The 22,668-nt window shown below is 46.2% G+C and overlaps 1 protein-coding gene across 3 annotated transcripts; it reads right to left on the bottom strand.

Moving 5' to 3' along the window:
• Positions 1-5,320: 5,320 nt before the first annotated feature.
• LOC141176211 (gastrula zinc finger protein XlCGF66.1-like) lies at positions 5,321-20,719 on the bottom strand. 3 transcript variants are annotated; one of them, XM_073660197.1, is made up of 7 exons: positions 20,643-20,719; positions 16,601-16,700; positions 9,090-9,262; positions 6,137-6,286; positions 5,831-6,010; positions 5,624-5,747; positions 5,321-5,541 (listed from the first exon to the last, which is right to left on the bottom strand). In XM_073660197.1, the coding sequence occupies exons 4-7, from the start codon at positions 6,212-6,214 to the stop codon at positions 5,423-5,425; spliced, it is 501 nt and encodes a 166-aa protein (XP_073516298.1). In that variant the 5' UTR covers positions 6,215-6,286; positions 9,090-9,262; positions 16,601-16,700; positions 20,643-20,719; the 3' UTR covers positions 5,321-5,422. The 3 variants fall into 3 exon arrangements, with proteins under 3 accessions (XP_073516298.1, XP_073516297.1, XP_073516299.1); XM_073660196.1 differs by lacking the exon at positions 20,643-20,719 and having other exon boundaries at positions 16,601-16,924; XM_073660198.1 differs by lacking the exons at positions 16,601-16,700; positions 20,643-20,719 and having other exon boundaries at positions 9,090-9,897.
• Positions 20,720-22,668: the final 1,949 nt, after the last annotated feature.

Genomic DNA, 22,668 nt, shown 5'->3' with positions numbered 1-22,668 from the left:
AGCCGCTTTATTCATCCTGCAGGTGGCGCTGGTGATGGAGGAGACATCAGAACCAGAAGCTCTGGGCGGCGCAGGCTCTGTCCAGCCACTAAGATTAGGGTTGCTGGGACCAGTAGTACCATCCAGTCTGGCACTATGGGTGTGTCTGCTGTCCAGCTGAACTAATCTGCTCCCTGCTTCAGCCAATTGGAAAGCACCGCAACCTACTAAAGCTGGAAGCATATTGCCGGAAGCTGCCAGATACAGCCTTGTTCTCCTCTGGTTCAGTCCTCTGTGCTCAGCTCCCGGCTTGTGTATTTGTTTCCTGTTGTGACCTCGGCCCGTTTACTGACTACTCTTGTGTCTTCTGATTTTGTATTTTCTCTGCCCTCCTGGTTCTGACCCAGCTACCTGACTATTCTTCTTCTCATGTCACACCACAGAACAGCAGGTAACACCATGGCCCAAGCCTAGGGGTCTCTGTGTAAGTCCAGATCCATGTAGAGGTGTTAAATAAGTGATGAGCAAGGCAAACCCTGGGATCTGGAAAATGGAGTAGATAGCGCCAAACCTGTTTGCGGTAGCCATCTTTTGAGCTGCCAGGTGACCATGAACAGTGTCCCCAATACATTGTGTCTGCAAACTATTCCAGCAAATTCTGCATTCTTAATAGCTAAATGTCGCTCCTTCCCTTCTTAACCTGCCATGTGCCCAGATAGTAGGGTACAACCGTATATAGGGGATTGTCAGATTCAAGAGAAGTTGGAAAACAATTTGTAAGGTGTATTTGTTTCCTATTATCCTTTGTGAAGAATTCCAAAGTTATCACCACATAAAGTGACACGTTAGATTAGAAAAATGGGGCCTGATTAGGAACACAAAACTGGCAGCAGGAAGGGGTTAAATCAGAGTATTTTGGGCACTAACTACTGTACTCAAAAACTGTGAGTATAGAGAATAACATCTACTGAAATGATCAAACTCAACAGTCTTTTTCAGTAAAAAATGAGTAACTAGTGGTGAAACCTCTCTGGGGTAATTGGAGTATGGGGCTCGGTGGCTCTTGACAATCTAAACTATCGTAAGGGACAATATTTTCTGTCAGATGAGTTTCAAGAAGAAATATTAGACATTTAAAAATAACTTTTTATAGTAGTGCAGAGCTGAGGTGTCTTACATTTAGATCTCTGGCATTTGGAAAAAGCAATGGAGACCTATTTTCAAAGACTATCAGGGAGTTAAGAGTCTCACAAAAGTGAGGCAGGCCGATCCCACCACAGCCTGTCAAAAAAAATATTTTTTTATTCTAGGTTAGATCCCCAACAACAACGTATGTTTGGGGGGAGACCTCCAACACTAAACTGGAGTTTAGAGAAAGTATTAGCGCCCCCATTTCAGGAGAGATTGTGCGGTAATCTGAATTCCTTAGGACTGAAAACATAATGGAATTTATGACGTGGAGTGAATCCATGAAACCAGGGCTCGAGCCATGCCAACACATCTCCTGCAGGAAGCCAACAGCATCATTACCCTCCGCTTTCTCTTACAGGCCCATCATAATATTTTTCTTCAAGTGATTTTCTAATTTGTCAGCACATTCTATATACGCTGTCATTTGGCTTTGTAGTTTACAGACCTGGGTAGGTAATGGTCAGCATCATCTAATCCCAGGGGGTAGGTGGATCCTCCAGGTTGTACGTTCTATAGAAAAGGGCTTTCACAATTTACAAAGTCACTTGAACATTTTCAGATGGAGGCGAATGTTATACTCCAGTGGCAAAATGGTGATCACACGATTGTGATACGGCCGGACTACACCACCGATAAAGCAGCCACAGCCGGTGACTGAGAAGAATCTGTGACTTCTCTACATTTAGTGGTTACTACTCACCTGGGTAGTCATATGTAGGAATCTCCTCTTTACACCGCTCATCACCCCTCACATACAGTGCCTACAAGTAGTATTCAACCCCCTGCAGATTTAGCTGGTTTGATAAGATGTAAATAAGTTAGAGCCTTCAAACTGCAAACGAGAGTAGGTTTTATGAACAGAAGCATAAATCTTACAAACCAAAAAGTTATGTTGCTCAGTTGAATTTTATTAAATTTTAAACATAAAAGTGTGGGTCAATTATTATACAACCCCTATGTTTAATATTTTGTGGAATAACCCTTGTTTGCAATTACAGCTAATAATCGTCTTTTATAAGACCTGATCAGGCCGGCGCAGGTCTGTGGAGTTATCTTGGCCCACTCCTCCATGCAGATCTTCTCCAAGTTATCTAGGTTCTTTGGGTGTCTCATGTGGACTTTATTCTTGAGCTCCTTCCACAAGTTTTCAATTGGGTTAAAGTCAGGAGACTGACTAGGCCACTCCAACACCTTGACTTTTTCCCTCTTGAACCAGGCCTTGGTTTTCTTGGCTGTGTGCTTTGGGTCGTTGTCTTGTTGGAAGATGAAATTACGACCCATCTTAAGATCCTTGATGGAGGAGCGGAGGTTCTTGGCCAAAATCTCCAGGTAGGCCGTGCTATCCATCTTCCCATGGATGCGGACCAGATGGCCAGGCCCCTTGGCTGAGAAACAGCCCTACAGCATGATGCTGCCACCACCATGCTTGACTGTAGGGATGGTATTCTTGGGGTCGTATGCAGTGCCATCCAGTCTCCAAACGTCACGTGTGTGGTTGGCACCAAAGATCTCGATCTTGGTCTCATCAGACCATAGAACCTTGAACCAGTCTGTCTCAAAGTCCTCCAAGTGATCATGAGCAAACTGTAGACGAGCCTTGACATGACGCTTTGAAAGTAAAGGTACCTTACGGGCTCGTCTGGAACGGAGACCATTGCGGTGGAGTACGTTACTTATGGTATTGACTGAAACCAATGTCCCCACTGCCATGAGATCTTCCCGGAGCTCCTTCCTTGTTGTCCTTGGGTTAGCCTTGACTCTTCGGACAAGCCTGGCCTCGGCACGGGAGGACACTTTCAAAGGCTGTCCAGACCGTGGAAGGCTAACAATAGTTCCATAAGCCTTCCACTTACGGATGATGCTCCCTACAGTGGAGACAGGTTGGTCCAACTCCTTGGAAAGGGTTTTGTACCCCTTGCCAGCCTTGTGACCCTCCATGATCTTGTCTCTGATGGCCTTGGAATGCTCCTTTGTCTTTCCCATGTTGACCATGTCTGTGTGCTGTTCACAAGTTTGGGGAGGGTCTTAAATAGTCAGAAAAGGCTGGCAAAAGAGATCTTTAATCCACACATGTGAAGCTCATTATTCTTGGTGCCTGAACTACTTCTTAATACTTTAGGGGGACCAAACAGAATTCTTGTGGTTTGAGGGGTTGAATAACAAATGACACTCTGAATTAACTTTTAACGTTTTAAAAAAAACAAACAAACAAAAAAAACAATATTTGCAGCAGTGCATTTCCCACTTCCAGGCTGATCTACAGTACAAATGTCACAATGCCAAGTTAATTCCGCATGTGTCAACCAGCTAAATCTGCAGGGGGTTGAATACTACTTGTAGGCACTGTAGGTCTCTGTAGTATTAATATGGGTCAGATCTTCACCCTGAAACAAATATTGTAAAAGTCACAGACAGATGGAGGAGTCACATCTACAACCCCTGGCAAAAATTATGGAATCACCGGGCTCGGAGGATGTTCATTCAGTTGTTTAATGTTGTTGAAAAAAAGCAGATCACAGACACGGCACAAAACTAAAGTTATTTCAAATGGCAACTTTAGGGCTTTAAGAAGCACTAAAAGAAATCAAGATTAAAAATGTGGTGCTCAGTAAGGGTAATTTTTTTCAGACCAAGCAGAGGGAAAAAATTATGGAATCACTCAATTCTGAGAAAAATTATGGAATCATGAAAAACAAATACACAAAAGAACACTCCCATACATCACTAGTATTTTGTTGCACCACCTCTGGCTTTAATAACAGCTTGCAGTCTCTGAGGCATGAACTTAATGAGTGACAAACAGTACTCTTCATCAATCTGACTTCAACTTTCTCTGATTGCTGTTGCCAGATCAGCTTTGCAGGTTGGAGCCTTGTCATGGACCATTTTCTTCAACTTCCACCAAAGATTTTCAATTGGATTGAGATCCGGACTATTTGCAGGCCATGACATTGACCTTATGTGTCTTATTTCATGGAATGTTTTCACAGTTTTTGCTCTATGGCAGGATGCATTATCATCTTGAAAAATGATGTCATCATCCCCAAACATCCTTTCAATTGATGGGATGAGAAAACTGTCCAAAATATCAATGTAAACTTGGGCATTTATTGAAGATGTAATGACAGCCATCTCCCCAGTGCCTTTACATGACATGCAGCCCCATATCATCAATAACTGTGGAAATTTGAATGTTCTCTTCATGCAGTCATCTTTATAAATCTCATTGGAACGGCACAAAACAAAAGTTCCAGTATCATCACCTTGCCCAATGCAGATTCGCGATTCATCACTGAATATGACTTTCATCCAGTCATCCACAGTCCATGATTGCTTTTCCTTAGCCCATTGTAACCTTGTTTTTTTCTGTTTAGGTGTTAATGATGGCTTTTGTTTAGCTTTTCTGTATGTAAATCCCATTACCTTTAGGCGGTTTCTTACAGTTCGGTCACAGACATTGACTCCAGTTTCCTCCCATTCATTCCTCATTTGTTTTGTTGTGCATTTCCTGTTTTGAAGACATATTGCTTTAAGTTTCCGGTCTTGACACTTTGATGTCTTCCTTGGTCTACCAGTATGTTTGCTTTTAACAACCTTCCCATGTTATCTGGACCAAATACAAACTTTAGATACAGCTGACTGTGAACAACCAACATCTTTTGCAACATTGCGCGATGATTTACCTCCTTTTAAGAGTTTGATAATCTTCTCCTTTGTTTCAATTGACATCTCTCGTGTTGGAGCCATGATTCATGTCAGTCCACTTGGTTCAACAGCTCTCCAAGGTGTGATCACTCCTTTTTAGATGCAGACTAACGAGCAGATCTAATTTGATGCAGGTGTTAGTTTGCGAAATTAAAATTGACAGGGTGATTCCATAATTTTTTCCTCAGAATTGAGTGATTCCATAATTTTTTCCCTCTGCTTGGTCTAAAAAAAATGACCCTTACTGAGTACCACATTTTTAATCTTGATTTCCTTTAGTGTTTCTTAAAGCCCTAAAGTTGCCATTTGAAATGACTTTAGTTTTGTGCCATGTCTGTGATCTGCTTTTTTTCAACAACATTAAACAACTGAGTGAACATCCTCTGAGCCCGGTGATTCCATAATTTTTGCCAGGGGTTGTATGATCAGCTCTAATCCTGCCATATCCACCGTTCTCATTACACAAGTATAAAACATATAATACTGGTTGATAAAACAAGACTGAAAACAAGACCTTCAAAGCCGTCTAAACATCATAGGGGAGATCTCATGACACCTTCTCTCCATCTACCTGATGAGCCTGAGGAAAATTGGGATCTTCTTGTTTACAGTCATGTGGAAGATGACGGGGACATCTCTCTGGTGTTGTCCTCTTACTGGATAGATCTGGTGGAAACACATACAGGACTGAATTCATTCTTTACATACAGATAATTATAGGCCATGTGTATTTAGTCCTGTCTATTACCTGGTGATGTGAGGGGCTGGGGAACCTCCATCATGACGTCCTTGTACAGATCTTTGTGTCCTTCTAAATATACCCACTCTTCCATGGAGAAATAGACAGTGAAGTCTTGACACCTTATAGGGACCTGACACAAACAATGATACCATCATCCCCCCGATCCCTTCATAGCATTACTGTATAAGGTCCCAGCATTCCCAGCAGTGTCACCTCTCCAGTCAGAAGCTCAATCATCTTGTAGGTGAGTTCTAGAATCTTCTGGTCATTGATGTCCTCATGTATCAGGGGGTGAGGTGGAGGACCCATGATTGAGCTCAAGGGTCTTCCCCATCCCTCAGACACAGGGGCCTGACAGCGCTCACTAGAGGTCTTCTTCACTACTTTGTAATCCTGGTTATGGAGAGACACATTAATAAATTTCACTACAGACATTTCCAGAGTCCTCACCTCTCCAGTTCTGTCCATCCGTTATTCCCATAGATAATGAGGTAATGTGACGTCATCAGAATCTCGTACCTCTCCAGTAAGCCGGAAGAGGATCTCTAGGGTGAGGTGTAATATCCTCTCCGCCATCTTGTCCCTGTCCATATCCATCCTTGATTGGTAAATGTGGAAAACTCTTTTCTATAGTAGATCTTCACTGAGAGGATCCGATATTGTAGAGACCTTAATGAGAAGAAGATGAGCCTATGTAACATCATAAAAATCCTGTGTAATAATACAATTACTGGAGAAAATAAAGGAAACATATGAGGAGATTTATTATTTTAAAGAATTTAGCTTTCTTCTTTATATATGCTAATAAAACCTATATATTTTAGGCCACAGACAACAAGCAGTTTCTTCCTTGGAGTCTGTAGCTGAATACGTTTCTCATAGACTCATCTTCCGTATTGCCAATTCTCATCTCATTTACCAACACTGGAATCGGCATTAGCAATACTGCAGGAGATATTCATTACACGTGACATGAGAAATAACTACTTCATGATGAGGACGACATCTTCATCTTCTACTACGGCTCTAGAAACATATTCGGCCAGAGTCCGTCACTGACTACATCTCCACTGGCCGTCTATATGAACGTTTCCTGTCTTCCCCGGACTGTAATCTTATATCATGTTACATCTCATTTCTGATTTACACACAGAAGTTTGAGGATTTTATAAAAGATTTTTTATTTGCACAAACAGGGCAGACAGAAATGATTTGATGCCAAAGTCTCCATGTACAGTGTTTTATGGGGTTTATTTCTGGCCTTATATTACAAGAAAAACACCAGAAAAAAAGATATTAAAATGTTTCAAAAGAAAATTGGCACCATCAGTTCATGTAACAATAAAAAAAAACATGCAAAACGCATAAGATACATTTTGTTATTTTTTAATACGTTAAACATTTGTTTTTTAAAAAAATAACTCTTTTGAGCATCAGGACATAGATGTACGTCGCAGGGATCGCACAGGTGTGGCTGCACAAAACCCTGGCAGCTTACCCACTTGCTGCTGTCAAAAGCAAACATGGCATCTAAGAGGGTTTGGTAGAATTCAGCTCAATGCCCCTTCCCCCAAGTACTCGATAGCAGGGGGCTGCCTAGTTACTACGATACTTAAATGCCTAATAATGGTGTCTGGGCCTGTAATGTACGAATGTCTATTAGGCCAGGCCAGAGGCAGCGTCCAATAAGTTACCTTTTAATGCCCCCAGACACATTAGCCTAAAGTTGATGAAAGCACTAATTTCGGTGGTTTGTTCAACAATATAATGTATTTGGGGGCCTCCTGACAGATTATGCCAGGGCAGAGAAGGATTTGGCATACTGAATTTCAGATGCTAATCCGTTTGTTCTTCCTGTAGATAATCCTCCGCTAGAGGAATCTGGAGGCGACCCTCATACAGTTCACAGGAAAGCTGGAATATTTGTGTGTATGGGGGAGTCAGGAGAGATAGCCGTCTGCCAAATGACCGATCAGCCAACACTTATCTCATGTGTATGGGGCCGTTAGTATTACATGACAAGCAGTGATAGTACACAGCACTACAGTAGTACAGTGCATTACCGGAGCCTTCAGTGGCTTGTATTGCTGTATGATCGCACTAAGCAGAGTTGTTTAAAAAAAAGGTTTAATGTGAAAAAAATAAATAAATCAGTTTTGGCATTTTGGAGTCATATTTCCTGACTCTGCAGACCGCATGCTACCGATGTACTTGACAGGCCAGGTCCAGATGGTATTACTCACTGCACAATGTTAGTTAAGTCACGTCCATAACAACTTCATAATACACTATTATCCTTTACACATCTTGTACACAGTGGTGTAGATAGAAATCACAGGTCCCACAGCAATAGCTGTAATTGGGCCCCTCAACCCCAAAAGGAAAAAAATATATATATGTATTTGGCATATCTCTTGACTCTGCAGATCGCATGCTGTCATTGTACTTGGCAGGCCAGGACCAGATGGTATGGAGATGAATGAGGGAGACCAAAGTCCAAAAATCAAAAAACTTTTCTTTACTTAACAAGAACTTGATGAGAAGCATATACATCAGATAGCAGGCACAACACTTTATGAATGCTTCTTCTACACTATGCAGAGTCAAGATTTTCCGGTTACATGTGGTGGCACATAAGTTTTGTTACAAGCTACAACAGTCCAGAAAATCATTATGGGAAGGCCCATCATCACCTGTGGGGACTATATAGGGCGAGACGTGTCGCTATGGCCCCTCATAGTTAGGGTATGTGCACACGATCAGGAGCCGCTGCGGGTTTGACGCTGCATACTAATGCAGTGTCAAACAAGCAGCGGAGAGATGTTACAGCATAGTGGATGGGATTTGTAGAAATCCCATGTCCACTATGAGTCTCCGTGCACCTGCGGATCACCCGCGGACATGGACATGCGGCACATCTTTCCAGACCGCAGCATATCAATTTCTCATGTGGAGTCGCTAGTCTCCACATGAGAAATTAGATCACTACAATGTATTGAATGCAGTGAATACACATGGTTCAATGAACACATGGGGATTCACCTGCGTTCATATAACGCAGTGCTTTGGATGCATCATAAAGTATACTGCGTCCAAAGAGCTGCCTGTCCGGATCGTGTGCACATTCCTTTACTGTTAGCTCCCTGTTTATTTGTGAGGACCTCACTGGCTGAGGTGCATTGGTACAACTCCTCACTGATACTCTCAAAGTTCATCTGATGAGGGCCACACACTTCTTGTTGAAGCATTGCATCTTCAGCTCTCCGTAGGAGAACTGGTGTCCCAGTTTGGCAACACTGTAGCTTCCTGTCTACTATAGACAATTGTTTCCATAAATTCTATTTGTCTAAGATAAGGAATCCTTCCTTAACTTAATCCCTTTTAATTAGGTCTTCTGCTTCCTCAGTGCAAAGTTCTGTACCGTTTAAGTAGGCCTCCTGGCCTGAGCGAAGGACCTCATCCTGCTGCTCACCTTAGTGAAGTTTTCTTCCCTTAATTAGGCCTATTGGTCTTCTGTTCCCACTCGGCAGAGTTCCGAACCGTTTAAGTAGGCCTCCTGGCCAGAGCTATGCCCCCTGCATGTAATCTGGATTCCCACTGCCAATCTTTGCTTTCCTTCAGAAAGTACTATCTGATGTCTTCCTCCTGGCACACAATATGATATCAATTAAAAAAAAAAAGACAGAAACAATACACAAATACCCTGAAATAAATAAATAAACCGCAATAGTGCATAAAAGTAATAAAGGGTACTTAGTTAACATAATTTTGATCAAAATAATGCGAAAGCCATCCCGTCTCATCACGGCGACCCTTATGAGACAGTCCTAACTCTAATATTAAAAACCTTACCATTTGTTAAGTGACATACATGTGGATAAGGGCTGAGAGACTGAACCACTAATGGACACAGAGACATGGGAAGCAAGATGAAATAGACTTTCCAGCTCAGGCAAAGGGTGACCACACACTTATATGCACTTGTGCACATTAGACTGAAAAAACCTGAAGGACTGAACTGGAATGTAAATTGGTGTGTATGCAGCATGTAAGAGGATGTTCACACATGGCCACCAAACAGACAAAAACAAAGACAGAAACATGTAAGAGAATGAGAAGTCCTAATATTCTGAACAGCCATGTTAAACCTAGCAGCCATCTTGTTCAGAAGTTTGAGCTAATGAGATGCATTTCCTGTGCGTCCTAGTCACAAGGGAATCATAAAATGATGTCAGTGCCATTAGCAGGTATGGTTAGTATACACAAAGGTTAATAGCAACAGCTGCAGGTCAATGTAAGAGTAAATAAGTAGTGTTACATACATAGTTACATAGTTTATAAGGCCGAAAAAAGACAAGCGCCCATCCAGTTCAGCCTATTTCTTGTGCACTGCAGCTATTCCGCAGCGTTGATCCAGGGGAAGGCAACAAAAAACCATGCGGTATAGGCCAATTTACATCATTGAGGAAAAATTCACTTCCCGACTCCAATCTGGCAGTCAGATTAAATCCCTGGATTAATTAACTATCACTAAGCATAATATGTAATTTTATTGCTCTCAAGAAAGGCGTCCTGGCCTCTCTTGAACTCATTAAGTGAGTTGGACATCACCACTTCCTCTCCCAGAGAGTTCCAGAGTCTCACGGCTCTTACCGTAAAGAATCCCCTTCTATGCTGGTGCAGGAACCTCCTTTCCTCCAGACTCATAGTGTGCCCCCTCGTCTTTGTCACCATCCTTGGTATAAACAGGTCATGGGAGAGATCTCTGTACTGCCCCCTGATGTATTTATACATGTTTATGAGGTCTCCCCTAAGCCTTCTCTTTTCCAACGTAAATAGGCCTAATTTTGACAACCTCTCTGGGTATTCTAGTCCCTCCATTCCCTTTATTACCTTAGTCGCCCTCCTTTGTACCCGCTCTAGCTCCAATATGTCTTTCCTGAGCACCGGAGCCCAGAACTGTGCACAATATTCTAAGTGCGGCCTTACCAGCGCTTTATACAGAGGAAGAACAATGTTCTCATCATATGCCCCTATTCCTCTTCTGATGCATGCCATGACTCTATTTGCCTTCGCAGCTGCTGCCTGACACTGAGCACTGCAATTTAATTTGCTATTAACCAAGACGCCCAGGTCCTTCTCCATGTCAGATTTCCCCAAAGGTTTCCCATTTAATATGTATGGGTGACTGCTGTTTTTCTTTCCCATGTGCATGACCTTACATTTATCGGCATTGAACCCCATTTGCCATTTTTTGGCCCAATTCCTTAGGGTAGTAAATAATGTCCTTGTAATTGTGGTATGGAAATTAGGACAATACAGTTGGCAATATGTCGAGAATTATTAGGAAACTGTCATTACTAGTGTTGAGCATTCCGATACTGAAATATCGGGTATCGGCCGATATTCGCGGTATCGGAATTCTGATACTTAATTCCGATACTTTTACAATATCGAATACCGGAATCGGAAGTTCCCATAATGCCTGCGCTCTGCAGTGTCTCTGAACGATGACAAGCTGGATGGCAGCACTCAGCTGAGATCCAGCCTGTCATCAGAATGCCATCCCAGCGTGAGAGAATTCTCCTGATTGTTTAAAAGCCGGCGCGCGGTAAAAAACCGGCGGGCGGTAAATAGCCGCCGGCTTTTAAACAATCACACAGCCCCATACTGCTTCCCCGCAGCCTCCCACCCCGATCCTCCGCTCCCCTCGCCACCTCCCATCCTGATCGTAAGTTAAGACCGGGCGGGGAGCGCAGCACCAAGGAGCGGGGAGCGAAGGACCCGGGCGGGGAAGCCGGCAGTGAAAAGACTTCACCGCCGGCTTTCCCGTTCTGTGCTGCGCTTTCCCGCCGGTTATTTCAAATGAACAGCTGAGGTATCAGGTGATGCCGATCAGCTGTTCATTTGAAGTCGCCGCGGTGCCCTCGGAGGGTTCATGTGAGTTCATGCTTGACTGCATTGCATGAACTCACATGAACTTTCCCACGGCCGCACAGGTCAGCCTCACCTCCCAGACCATCAGCCCGTCATGATTAGTGTGTGTGGGTGTCTGTGCGTGTGTCTGCGAGTGTGTGTGCGATGTCTGCGGGGGTGTGCGCGGTGTCTGTGCGATGTCTGCGAGTGTGTGCGGTGTCTGTGCGATGTCTGCGAGTGTGTGCGGGTGTGCGCGGTGTCTGTGTGATGTCTGCGAGTGTGTGCGGGTGTGCGCGGTGTCTGCGGGTGTGTGTGCGCGGTGTCTGTGCGATGTCTGGGCGTGTGTGCGGGTGTGTGCGGTGTCTGTGCAATGTCTGGGGGTGTGTGCGGGTGTGCGCTGTGTCTGTGCGATGTCTGGGGGTGTGTGCGTGCAGGCAGACATAGGCCGATGTGACACTACTACTCCCATCGGCCTATGTCTGTCCCCCGTCCACTCGTGCCAGCAGGATCAGCTCGATGGGAGCAGTAGTTCCCATCAGCCTGATCCTGCTATTTAAATTGACCCATGGTCCCCAATAAATTTTAAATACATGTCATTGGTGGCCAGTGGTTACCTACAGTAAATTAGTTTATACATTACCTGTCCCTGCCGATCGCCACCTAAAATAAAGTAAAAAATAAAAAACTACACCTATACTCACCTAATTCCCCGAAGCCATCGATCTCCTGTAATAAAATATAAAATAATAAACCACAACCTTATCCTTACCCCTCCGTAGTAGTCCACGAGTGTCCCACGAAGATCTCCAGTTCAGAGGAGCCACATAGAATGTGACCGCTCTGAACAGCCGCCGCCGCTAGAATGACGGGGCCGTAAAGCAGCCCCGTCATTGCATAAGCGGGTTCACCGGAGTTCAGGCAGCGCTGCTCCGGTTAGCTGCTTTACAGCCCTGCTGTATCGTGAGAAATTCCCACGGTACAGCAGTGCCGTAAAGGAGGTCTCCGGAGCTGCGCTGCCTGAATGCACTCCGGTGACCTCAGTCAGTGGCTCCCGCTGCCGGGAGCGGACGTGTTCCCGGCAGCGTGAGCTTACAGCAGCCATGCACAGCTGTCACCATCTCCAGATGTGACAGCTGTGCATGGGAGATCAGCGCAGGAACGTGGACAGGTAACTATTTTTTTTTTTAGTAAACTAAGAATTAAATAAAATGGTGTGTTTTATTTCAAATAAATTATTTTTTTCTGGGTGTAGTGTGTGTTTTTTCTTTTTAACACTTTGTAGGTTAGTAATGGGGGTGTCTTATAGACGCCCATCATTACTAACCTGGGCTTCATGGCAGCTGGCGCTGAAATGAACCCCAGCCCTATTACCCCCTGCCACCGCACCAGGGCAGCGTGGAAGAGCGAGGCTAAGTGCCATTTCTGGGGCGGCTGACGGCTGGTGTTTCTAGCCAGGGAGGGGGTCAATATTCATGGCACCCTTCCTGAGCTATTAATATCAGCCCCCAGCTGTCTGCCTAGCCTTTGCTAGCTATTAAAATAGGGGGGACCCCACGTCATTTTTTTGGGGGGGTCCCCCATTTTAATAGCTAGTAAAGGCTAGGTATTCAGCTGGGGGCTGATATTAGTAGTCTGGGAAGCTCCGTGGGTATTACCCCCTTCCCAGGCTTCAAACATCTGCCCCAGCCGTCTGCTTAACCTCCGCTAGAGACTAAAATTATGGGGGATCCCACGCCAATTTTTTTTTTAAATAAATCCTTTATTTTAACACTAAATGACATTTGAGGAGTTAATAAAGATGCAGTCCCTAAATTATTATTTATTTTTTAATTAATTTTTCCCAAAAATGTTGACGTGGGCTTTGCCATATTTTTGTATGCCAGCCAGGTACAGCATCCAGCTTCTATGAACGCGCCATTTTCCGGGGTGGCTGCGGACTGCAATTTGCAGCGGGGGGGGGGGGGGGGGGGGGGGCAGAAAGCTTGGGTCTCCCTGCCCTGCAGATTCCATCCCCCAGCTGCCTAGTTGTACCTGGCTGGACACAAAAATAGGGAGAAGCCCCACGTATTTTTTTTTGAATTATTTCATGAAATTCATGAAATAATAAAGAAAAAAAGGGCTTCCCTATATTGTTGTGTCCGGCCAGGTACAAATAGGCAGCTGGTGGATGGGGGCAGCCCGTTCCTGCCTGCTGTACCTGGCTGGACACAAATATAGTGCGAAGCCCCACGTCAATTTTTTTTTAATTATTTCAGGAAATTCATGAAATAATTAAAAAAAAATTGATGTGGGGCTTCGCCCTATATTTGTGTCCAGCCAGGTACAGCAGGCAGGAACGGGCTGCCCCCAACCACCAGCTGCCTATTTGTACCTGGCCGGACACAACAATATAGGGAAGCCCTTTTTTTCTTAATTATTTCATGAATTTCATGAAATAATTAAAAAAAAAAATACGTGGGGCTTCGCCCTGTTTTTGTGTCCAGCCAGGTACAACTAGGCAGCTGGGGGCTGGAATCTGCAGCGCAGGGAGACCCAAGCTTTCTGGGCCCCACCCGCTGCAAATTGCAGTTCGCAGCCGCCCCGGAAAATGGCGCGTTCATAGAAGCGCCATCTTCTGGCGCTGTACCCAACTCATCCAGGGCCCTGGTGCGGTGGCTCACTGGGTAATAAAGGGGTTAAGGCCAGCTTGGCATTATCAGCTGGCCCTAAGCCCGAAATTCATGGGGTCACGCCAATATTAGACATGACCACCATGAATTTCTAGTAAAGTATTTTAAAAAAACACAACACCCAGAATAAAGTCCTTTAATTGAAATAAAGACACAATTCTTTATTGTTCTAAATTAAACTATACTTACCATCACGCCCATTCCAGCTGAAGCCAACGATCTCCTGCAATAAAAGAAAAATAATAAAGCAACCTTATCCTTACCTTTCCATGGTTCCCAGGACAGCTCCAGCTCTGCTACATCGAGATGACAGGTTGGACCGCAGCAGAACGCTGCCATCCAGCCTGTCATCCCGCGGACACTGAGAAGAGCAGGCTTGCTTGCGCTCCTCAGTGTCTCTCTGTGACGGCATCCAGATGAGCCGAGGTCATGTCCAATGAACTCGGCTCACCTCATGCACGTCACTGACAGCGTGGGAAAATTCTCCTGCACTCAGCGCTTCAGCGTGAGAATTCTCCCACGCTGTCAGTGACGTGCATGAGGTGAGCTGAGTTCATTGGACATGACCTCACCTCATGCACGTCACTGACAGCGTGGGAGAATTTTCCTGCACTCAGCGCTTCAGCGTGAGAATTTTCCCACGCTGTCAGTGACGTGCATGAGGTGAGCTGAGTTCATTGGACATGACCTCACCTCATGCATGTCACTGACAGCGTGGGAAAATTCTCACGCTGAAGCGCTGAGTGCAGGAGAATTCTCCCACGCTGTCAGTGACGTGCCTGAGGTGGGCCGATTTCATTGTCGGCTCATCTGGATGCCGTCACAGAGAGACGCTGAGGAGCGCAAGCATGCCTGGATGCGCCATTTCTGGGGCGGCTGACGGCTGGTGTTTCTAGCCTGGGAGGGGGTCAATATTCATGGCTCCCTTCCTGGGCTATTAATATCAGCCCCCAGCTGTCTGCCTAGCCTTTGCTAGCTATTAAATTAGGGGGGACCCCACGTCATTTTTTTTGGGGGGGGTCCCCCATTTTAATAGCTAGTAAAGGCTATGTATTCAGCTGGGGGCTGATATTAGTAGCCTGGGAAGCTCCGTGGGTATTACCCCCTTCCCAGGCTTCAAACATCTGCCCCAGCTGTCTGCTTAACCTCCGCTAGAGACTAAAATTAAGGGGAACCTCACGCCAATTTTTTTTTAAATAAATCCTTTATTTTAACACTAAATGACAAGTACAGTAATCAACACTGTCACTGTACTTCATATATATGTGACTGACATGTTTCTATCTATCTAATCTATGTGTGATTCTCTATTCCTTCTATTCTAAATTGTCGGGTACAGATGCTGAATTGCCGGCCGGCTTTCTTAAAGAGACGGTGCATGAAAACACTATTATTTTTTTAAATAAATCCTTTACACTAAATGACAAGTACAGTAACCAACACTGTCACTGTACTTCATATATATGTGACTGACATGTTTCTATCTATCTAATCTATGTGTGAAGCTCTATTCTGTCTGTCATAAATTGTCGGGTACCGCTGCTGAATTGCCGGCCGGCTTTTTTAAAGAGACGGTGCATGAAAACACTATTATTTTTTTTAATAAATCCTTTACACTAAATGACAAGTACAGTAAGCAACACTGTCACTGTACTTCATATATATGTGACTGACATGTTTCTATCTATCTAATCTATGTGTGGTGCTCTATTCTTTCTGTTGTAAATTGTCGGGTACCGGTGTATGCCGCTGATGAATTGCTGGCTTTTCGCATAATACATTCTACATTATTCTTAGTTGTTTTACTTCATGTAGAATTAACCTACAAGGAAAGAAAGGGTTTATTTTCATTCCGATATTAGTGTCCCATTGACTTGCATTGGTTTCCGGTATCGGAATCGGCGATATCCGATACTTTTTGAGTATTGGTCCGATCCAATCCGATACGATATTTCCTGATATCGGAAGGTATCGCTCAACACTAGTCATTACTTAAGTAACGACATGAGAATTTATAGATTCTAATGGAGTTTGGTAAAAATACTCATAAATATTGTCATGTTGCATTATCACATTGGTGTTCTAAAATGCACGTCCTCCCTGCAGTATGATGTTATCATGTATAAGCCTTTTGCCGCAATATGTAGTTCCTTTGTTTAAGCTATGCATAAAAAGGCTCTGATACTGTTGTTCAGGGCCATTCTATCGCCAGTCTACAGGCAGTCCATGAAAGTCCATCGCCAAGGCAGTCCACCGCCAAGGCCACACCATCGCCAGACCGAAGCCACACCATGGCCAGACCATCGCCAGATATCCTAATGCTGTGTCGCTCGTCTAGACACCTGCGTGTGTCAAGTATATTCTCCCTGCCTGCTTTCTGAACTGTTCTGCCACGTACCTCTGAATAAACTTCATTCTCTGCTTTGAAGAAATTGTCTACACTGTTTTCTCGGCTCTTCCAGCTCTCAGTAAGGATTTTCTTACAAAACACAAATACCCTGAAATAAATAAATAAACAAAGAAACAAACCGCAATAGTGCATGAAAATAATAAAGAGTACTCAGTTAACATAATTTTTGACCAAAATAATGTGAAAGCCATCCCGCCTCGTCGTAGCGACCCTTATGGTACAGTCCTTACTCTAATATTAAAAACCTTACCATTTGTCAAGTGACATACATGTAGATAAGGGCTGAGAGACTGAACCAAAACAGTGGACACAGAGACATGGGAAGCAAGGTGAAATAGACTTTCCAGCTCAGGCAAAGAGTGGCCACACCCTTATATGCACTTGTGCACATTACACATAAGGCTTTCGCATTATTTTGATCAAAATTATGTTAACTAAGTACCCTTTATTATTTTCATGCACTATTGTGGTTTATTTATTTATTTCAGGGTATTTGTGTATTGTGTTTCTGTCTTTTTTTCTGGTTAGTGGCCATGTGTGAACATGCTCTTACATGCTGCATGTACACCAATTTACATTCCAGTTCAGTCCTTCAGGTTTTTTCAGTCTAATGTGCACAAGTGCATATAAGGTTGTGGCCACCCTTTGCTTGAGCTGGAAAGTCTATTTCATCTTGCTTCCCATGTCTCTGTGTCCATTAGTGGTTCAGTCTCTCAGCCCTTATCCACATGTATAGCACTTTACTTGGGCTACATCTAGGAAAAGGTCTTAATCACTTTCTGAGTGACTTACCATACTCTGCATCTGGTCCTCTTTTTAATATTTGTGTGAGTCTATTTGTTCTTTGTTGAAATTAATAAAGGTTTACACATTTTATTCTATTGGGCATTGGCGTCCCTGTTTGTAGGTTTTTCCTTCAGAGAGACCAATGGTCTGTATTTCTCACCTACTTACCCCTATCTGACTCATCACAAGGGAATTGTTCTCCTGTGTGCCCATCTAGCTCAGTATGATGGTCTCACACAGTATGATACTATTATTAGTATCAGACTTGGATACTAATAATAAAAATAATAAACAGTATATTATTATTCTATAGGTGAGTATTGCTGTACTTTATTGGGGCACTTTATTAGCTCCTTCCCAGAGCATAGGTAGTCAGAGATCGTTCCAACTTGTACATTCATCTTCATGGCACATGGAAACATTCCCCATGTATAAATCCCACAGACAATCATCCCTTATTTTTGCACTTTGACCTCAATTCCAGCCCTGAACAACTAGCAATCAGCGAGCGTCAGTCACTATTCATGTGGATGACGAGTTCTTGTTGATCTATTGCTTCTTGCCCCTTCAATACATTTTATTATAAATGTCTATTACCTACAGAGGCTCAAGAATCCACACAGAAGGGTTAACTCCTATTCTAGCAATTCCTCACACGGCTGATACGTTGTGCTGCTCTCCTTGTAGCTCCCGGTATATTGTCTCTTTGTTACTCAGCCGCTAAGCTGCATCCGCCAATCACAGATACTGAGATGCAGATATCTCCTGCTGAGCTCCAGGTGAGCACTGTGTCCCCCCATATTGTACTACAGTATTCACATTGGGGTATCCGGGGTCTATGTTACTGAGATACAGATATCTCCTGCTGAGCTCCAGGTGAGCACTGTGTCCCCCCATATTGTACTACATTATTCACATTGAGGTATCCGGGGGTCTATGTTACTGAGATGTAGATATCCCCTGCTGAGCTCCAGGTGAGCACTGTGTCCCCCCCATATTGTACTACATTATTCACATTGAGGTATCCGGGGGTCTATGTTACTGAGATGCAGATATCTCCTGCTGAGCTCCAGGTGATCACTGTGTCCCCCCATATTGTACTACAGTATTCACATTGAGGTATCCGGGGTCTATGTTACAGAGATGCAGATATCTCCTGCTGAGCTCCAGGTGATCACTGTGTCCCCCCATATTGTACTACAGTATTCACATTGGGGTATCCGGGGTCTATGTTACTGAGATGCAGATATCTCCTGCTGAGCTCCAGGTGAGCACTGTGTCCCCCCATATTGTACTACAGTATTCACATTGAGGTATCCGGGGGTCTTTATTACTGAGATGCAGATATCTCCTGCTGAGCTCCAGGTGAGCACTGTGTCCCCCCATATTGTACTACATTATTCACATTGAGGTATCCGGGGGTCTATGTTACTGAGATGCAGATATCTCCTGCTGAGCTCCAGGTGATCACTGTGTCCCCCCATATTGTACTACAGTATTCACATGGAGGTATCCGGGGTCTATATTACTGAGATGCAGATATCTCCTGCTGAGCTCCAGGTGATCACTGTGTCCCCCCATATTGTACTACAGTATTCACATTGAGGTATCCGGGGTCTATGTTACAGAGATGCAGATATCTCCTGCTGAGCTCCAGGTGATCACTGTGTCCCCCCATATTGTACTACAGTATTCACATTGGGGTATCCGGGGTCTATGTTACTGAGATGCAGATATCTCCTGCTGAGCTCCAGGTGAGCACTGTGTCCCCCCATATTGTACTACAGTATTCACATTGAGGTATCCGGGGGTCTTTATTACTGAGATGCAGATATCTCCTGCTGAGCTCCAGGTGAGCACTGTGTCCCCCCATATTGTACTACATTATTCACATTGAGGTATCCGGGGGTCTATGTTACTGAGATGCAGATATCTCCTGCTGAGCTCCAGGTGATCACTGTGTCCCCCCATATTGTACTACAGTATTCACATGGAGGTATCCAGGGTCTATGTTACTGAGATGCAGATATCTCCTGCTGAGCTCCAGGTGATCACTGTGTCCCCCATATTGTACTACAGTATTCAGATTGAGGTATCTGGGGGTCTATGTTACTGAGATGCAGATATCTCCTGCTGAGCTCCAGGCGATCACTGTGTCCCCCCATATTGTACTACAGTATTCACATTGGGGTATCCGGGGTCTATGTTACTGAGATGCAGATATCTCCTGCTGAGCTCCAGGTGATCACTGTGTCCCCCATATTGTACTACAGTATTCAGATTGAGGTATCTGGGGGTCTATGTTACTGAGATGCAGATATCTCCTGCTGAGCTCCAGGTGATCACTGTGTCCCCCCATATTGTACTACAGTATTCACATTGAGGTATCCGGGGGTCTATGTTACTGAGATGCAGATATCTCCTGCTGAGCTCCAGGTGATCACTGTGTCCCCCATATTATACTACAGTATTCATATGGAGGTATCCAGGGTCTATGTTACTGAGATGCAGATATCTCCTGCTGAGCTCCAGGTGATCACTGTGACCCCCCATATTGTACTACAGTATTCACATTGAGGTATCCGGGGGTCTATGTTACTGAGATGCAGATATCTCCTGCTGAGCTCCAGGTGATCACTGTGTCCCCCATATTATACTACAGTATTCACATGGAGGTATCCAGGGTCTATGTTACTGAGATGCAGATATCTCCTGCTGAGCTCCAGGTGATCACTGTGACCCCCCATATTGTACTACAGTATTCACATTGAGGTGTCCGGGGGTTTTTATTACTGAGCTCGCTGACCTGTGCTCAGTCTCCTCAGCGTGTTTCACCCATTGTCACATCAGGAGGTTTTTGTTATTACTCAGAAGTCAATAATCTGCTATAACATTATTCATTCAGCACCGAACTCTGACCCCCGGCTACGATGTGAGGGGCGCGGGGGGCACTGACGCCGGACATTTATAGAGAGACCCCCCGCCTCATCTCTGTGAGGAGCATTCACTCCGGCCTCAGGTAACTGCCCTACATCTCCATGGTTTATAGGCTGCGGATTACGGATTCTCCACTGTCCTCTCATCCTGCAGCCATCTGACTGGATCTAATGTGAACGGGAACCAGCTAAGCCGCATTCTGTCCACAGCTGTTACCTCACTGTTCACACCACACAGAGACCCCAAAAGAGTCTCCGTGCTGAAGGGGTTAATGCCCCCTGCGGCCAGTAATGGGGTCTCCACATACCTCCACCTGCAGAGCCGCCACCACATATATGGCTGCTCTGTGCGCACAGGAGCTGTGATGAGGTCACAGGAGGGGAGGAGTCAGGGGTCACATGATCAGGGGCCTCAGTGGATGCAGGACTCTGCTGTGCTGGTTGTCATGGTGCTGGATGAGCTGAAGTTTATGTGTGGGGTCAGGAGGGGTTTACAGTGTGGATGTAGCAGAGCCGCGTGTGTACGAGGTGTACGGAGCGGAGCCGTGTGTGTACGAGGTGTACGGAGCAGAGCCATGTGTGTACGAGGTGTACGGAGCAGAGCCGCGCGTGTACGAGGTGTACGGAGCAGAGCCGCGTGTGTACGAGGTGTACGGAGCGGAGCCGCGTGTGTACGAGGTGTACGGAGCGGAGCCGCGTGTGTACGAGGTGTACGGAGCAGAGCCGTGTGTGTACGAGGTGTACGGAGCGGAGCCGCGTGTGTACGAGGTGTACGGAGCAGAGCCGCGTGTGTACGAGGTGTACGGAGCAGAGCCGCGTGTGTACGAGGTGTACGGAGCAGAGCCGCGTGTGTACGAGGTGTACGGAGCAGAGCCGCGTGTGTACGAGGTGTACGGAGCGGAGCAGCGCGTGTACGAGGCGTATGGAGCGGAGCCGCGCGTGTACGAGGCGTACGGAGCGGAGCCGCGCGTGTAGGAGGCGTACGGAGCGGAGCCGCGCGTGTAGGAGGCGTACGGAGCGGAGCCGCGCGTGTAGGAGGCGTACGGAGCGGAGCCGCGCGTGTAGGAGGCGTACGGAGCGGAGCCGCGCGTGTAGGAGGCGTACGGAGCGCAGCCGCGCGTGTAGGAGGCGTACGGAGCGCAGCCGCGCGTGTAGGAGACGTACGGAGCGGAGCCGCGCGTGTAGGAGGCGTACGGAGCGGAGCCGCGCGTGTAGGAGGCGTACGGAGCGGAGCCGCGCGTGTAGGAGGCGTACGGAGCGGAGCCGCGCGTGTAGGAGGCGTACGGAGCGGAGCCGCGTGTGTACGGAGCCGCGTGTGGACGAGGCGTACGGAGCGCAGCCGTGTGTACGAGGTGTACGGAGTGGAGCCAGGCGTGTACGAGGTGTACGGAGCGTAGCCACATGTGTACGGAGCGGAATCGCGTGCGTTTGTACAAGGTGTACGGCGTTCAGCTGTGTGTACAGAGCGGAGTCGGGTGTACGGAGCAGAGCCGTGTGTGTACGAGGTGTACGGAGCGGAGCCGTGTGTGTGTACGAGGTGTACGGAGCGGAGCCGCGTGTGTACAAGGTGTACGGAGCGGAGCCGCGCGTGTACGGAGCAGAGCCGCGCGTGTACGAGGTGTACGGAGTGGAGCCGCGCGTGTTCGAGGTGTACGGAGCGGAGCCGCACGTGCACGAGGTGTACGGAGCGAAGCGGCGCGTGTACGAGGTGTACGGAGCGAAGCCGCGCGTGTACGAGGTGTACGGAGCGAAGCCGCGCGTGTACGAAGTGTACGGAGCGGAGCCGTGTGTGTACGAGGTGTACGGAGTTCAGCCGTGTATACAGGGCAGAGCCGTGTGTTCAAGGTGTACCGAGTGCAGCCGTGTGTACAGAGCGGAGTCGGGTGTACGGAGCAGAGCCGTGTGTGTACGAGGTGTACGGAGTGGAGCCGTGTGTGTGTGTACGAGGTGTACGGAGCGGAGCCGCATGTGTGTACGGAGCGGAGTCGCATGTGTGTACGGAGCAGAGCCGTGTGTGTGTACGAGGTGTACGGAGCGGATACGCGTATGTGCGAGGCGTGCGGAGCGGAGCCGCGCGTGTATGAAGCGTGCGGAGCCGTGTGTGTATACCTCCCAACTTTTGAAGAATAGAAAGAAGGACGGATGTTGAGGCAAATTTTAGCCATGCCATTTACCATTTCTTTCTCCCCTGGCAGGAGGAGTTGTCATAGGGGCGCTGGTAGTGAGGGACATTCAGCAGAGGAGCCGGGTAGAATGACTCGCTCCAGCGAGCTGTTCCGGAGCTGCGCTCATTGAGTGGCAGGACACCGCTCCTGAGCGCAGCTCCGTGGCCCG

The sequence above is a fragment of the Phyllobates terribilis genome, unplaced genomic scaffold (genome assembly GCF_046119375.1).
Source record: "Phyllobates terribilis strain yellow unplaced genomic scaffold, ASM4611937v1 Scaffold_17__1_contigs__length_24005725, whole genome shotgun sequence".
Classification (NCBI taxonomy): Eukaryota; Metazoa; Chordata; class Amphibia; order Anura; family Dendrobatidae; genus Phyllobates; species Phyllobates terribilis.
The sequence above is the reverse complement of the archived record's forward strand: the minus strand, read 5'-3'. Positions and strand labels throughout refer to the sequence as shown.

Excerpts from the sequence above, each read along its gene's own strand:
- LOC141176211 (XM_073660197.1), bottom strand. The coding sequence starts at position 6,214 with ATGGATATGGACAGGGACAAGATGGCGGAGAGGATATTACACCTCACC. Across the intron at positions 6,011-6,136 it reads TCTTCCGGCTTACTGGAGAG|GATTACAAAGTAGTGAAGAA; the intron begins GTACGAGATTCT and ends CTCCATAACCAG. Across the intron at positions 5,748-5,830 it reads TTGAGCTTCTGACTGGAGAG|GTCCCTATAAGGTGTCAAGA; the intron begins GTGACACTGCTG and ends TGTTTGTGTCAG.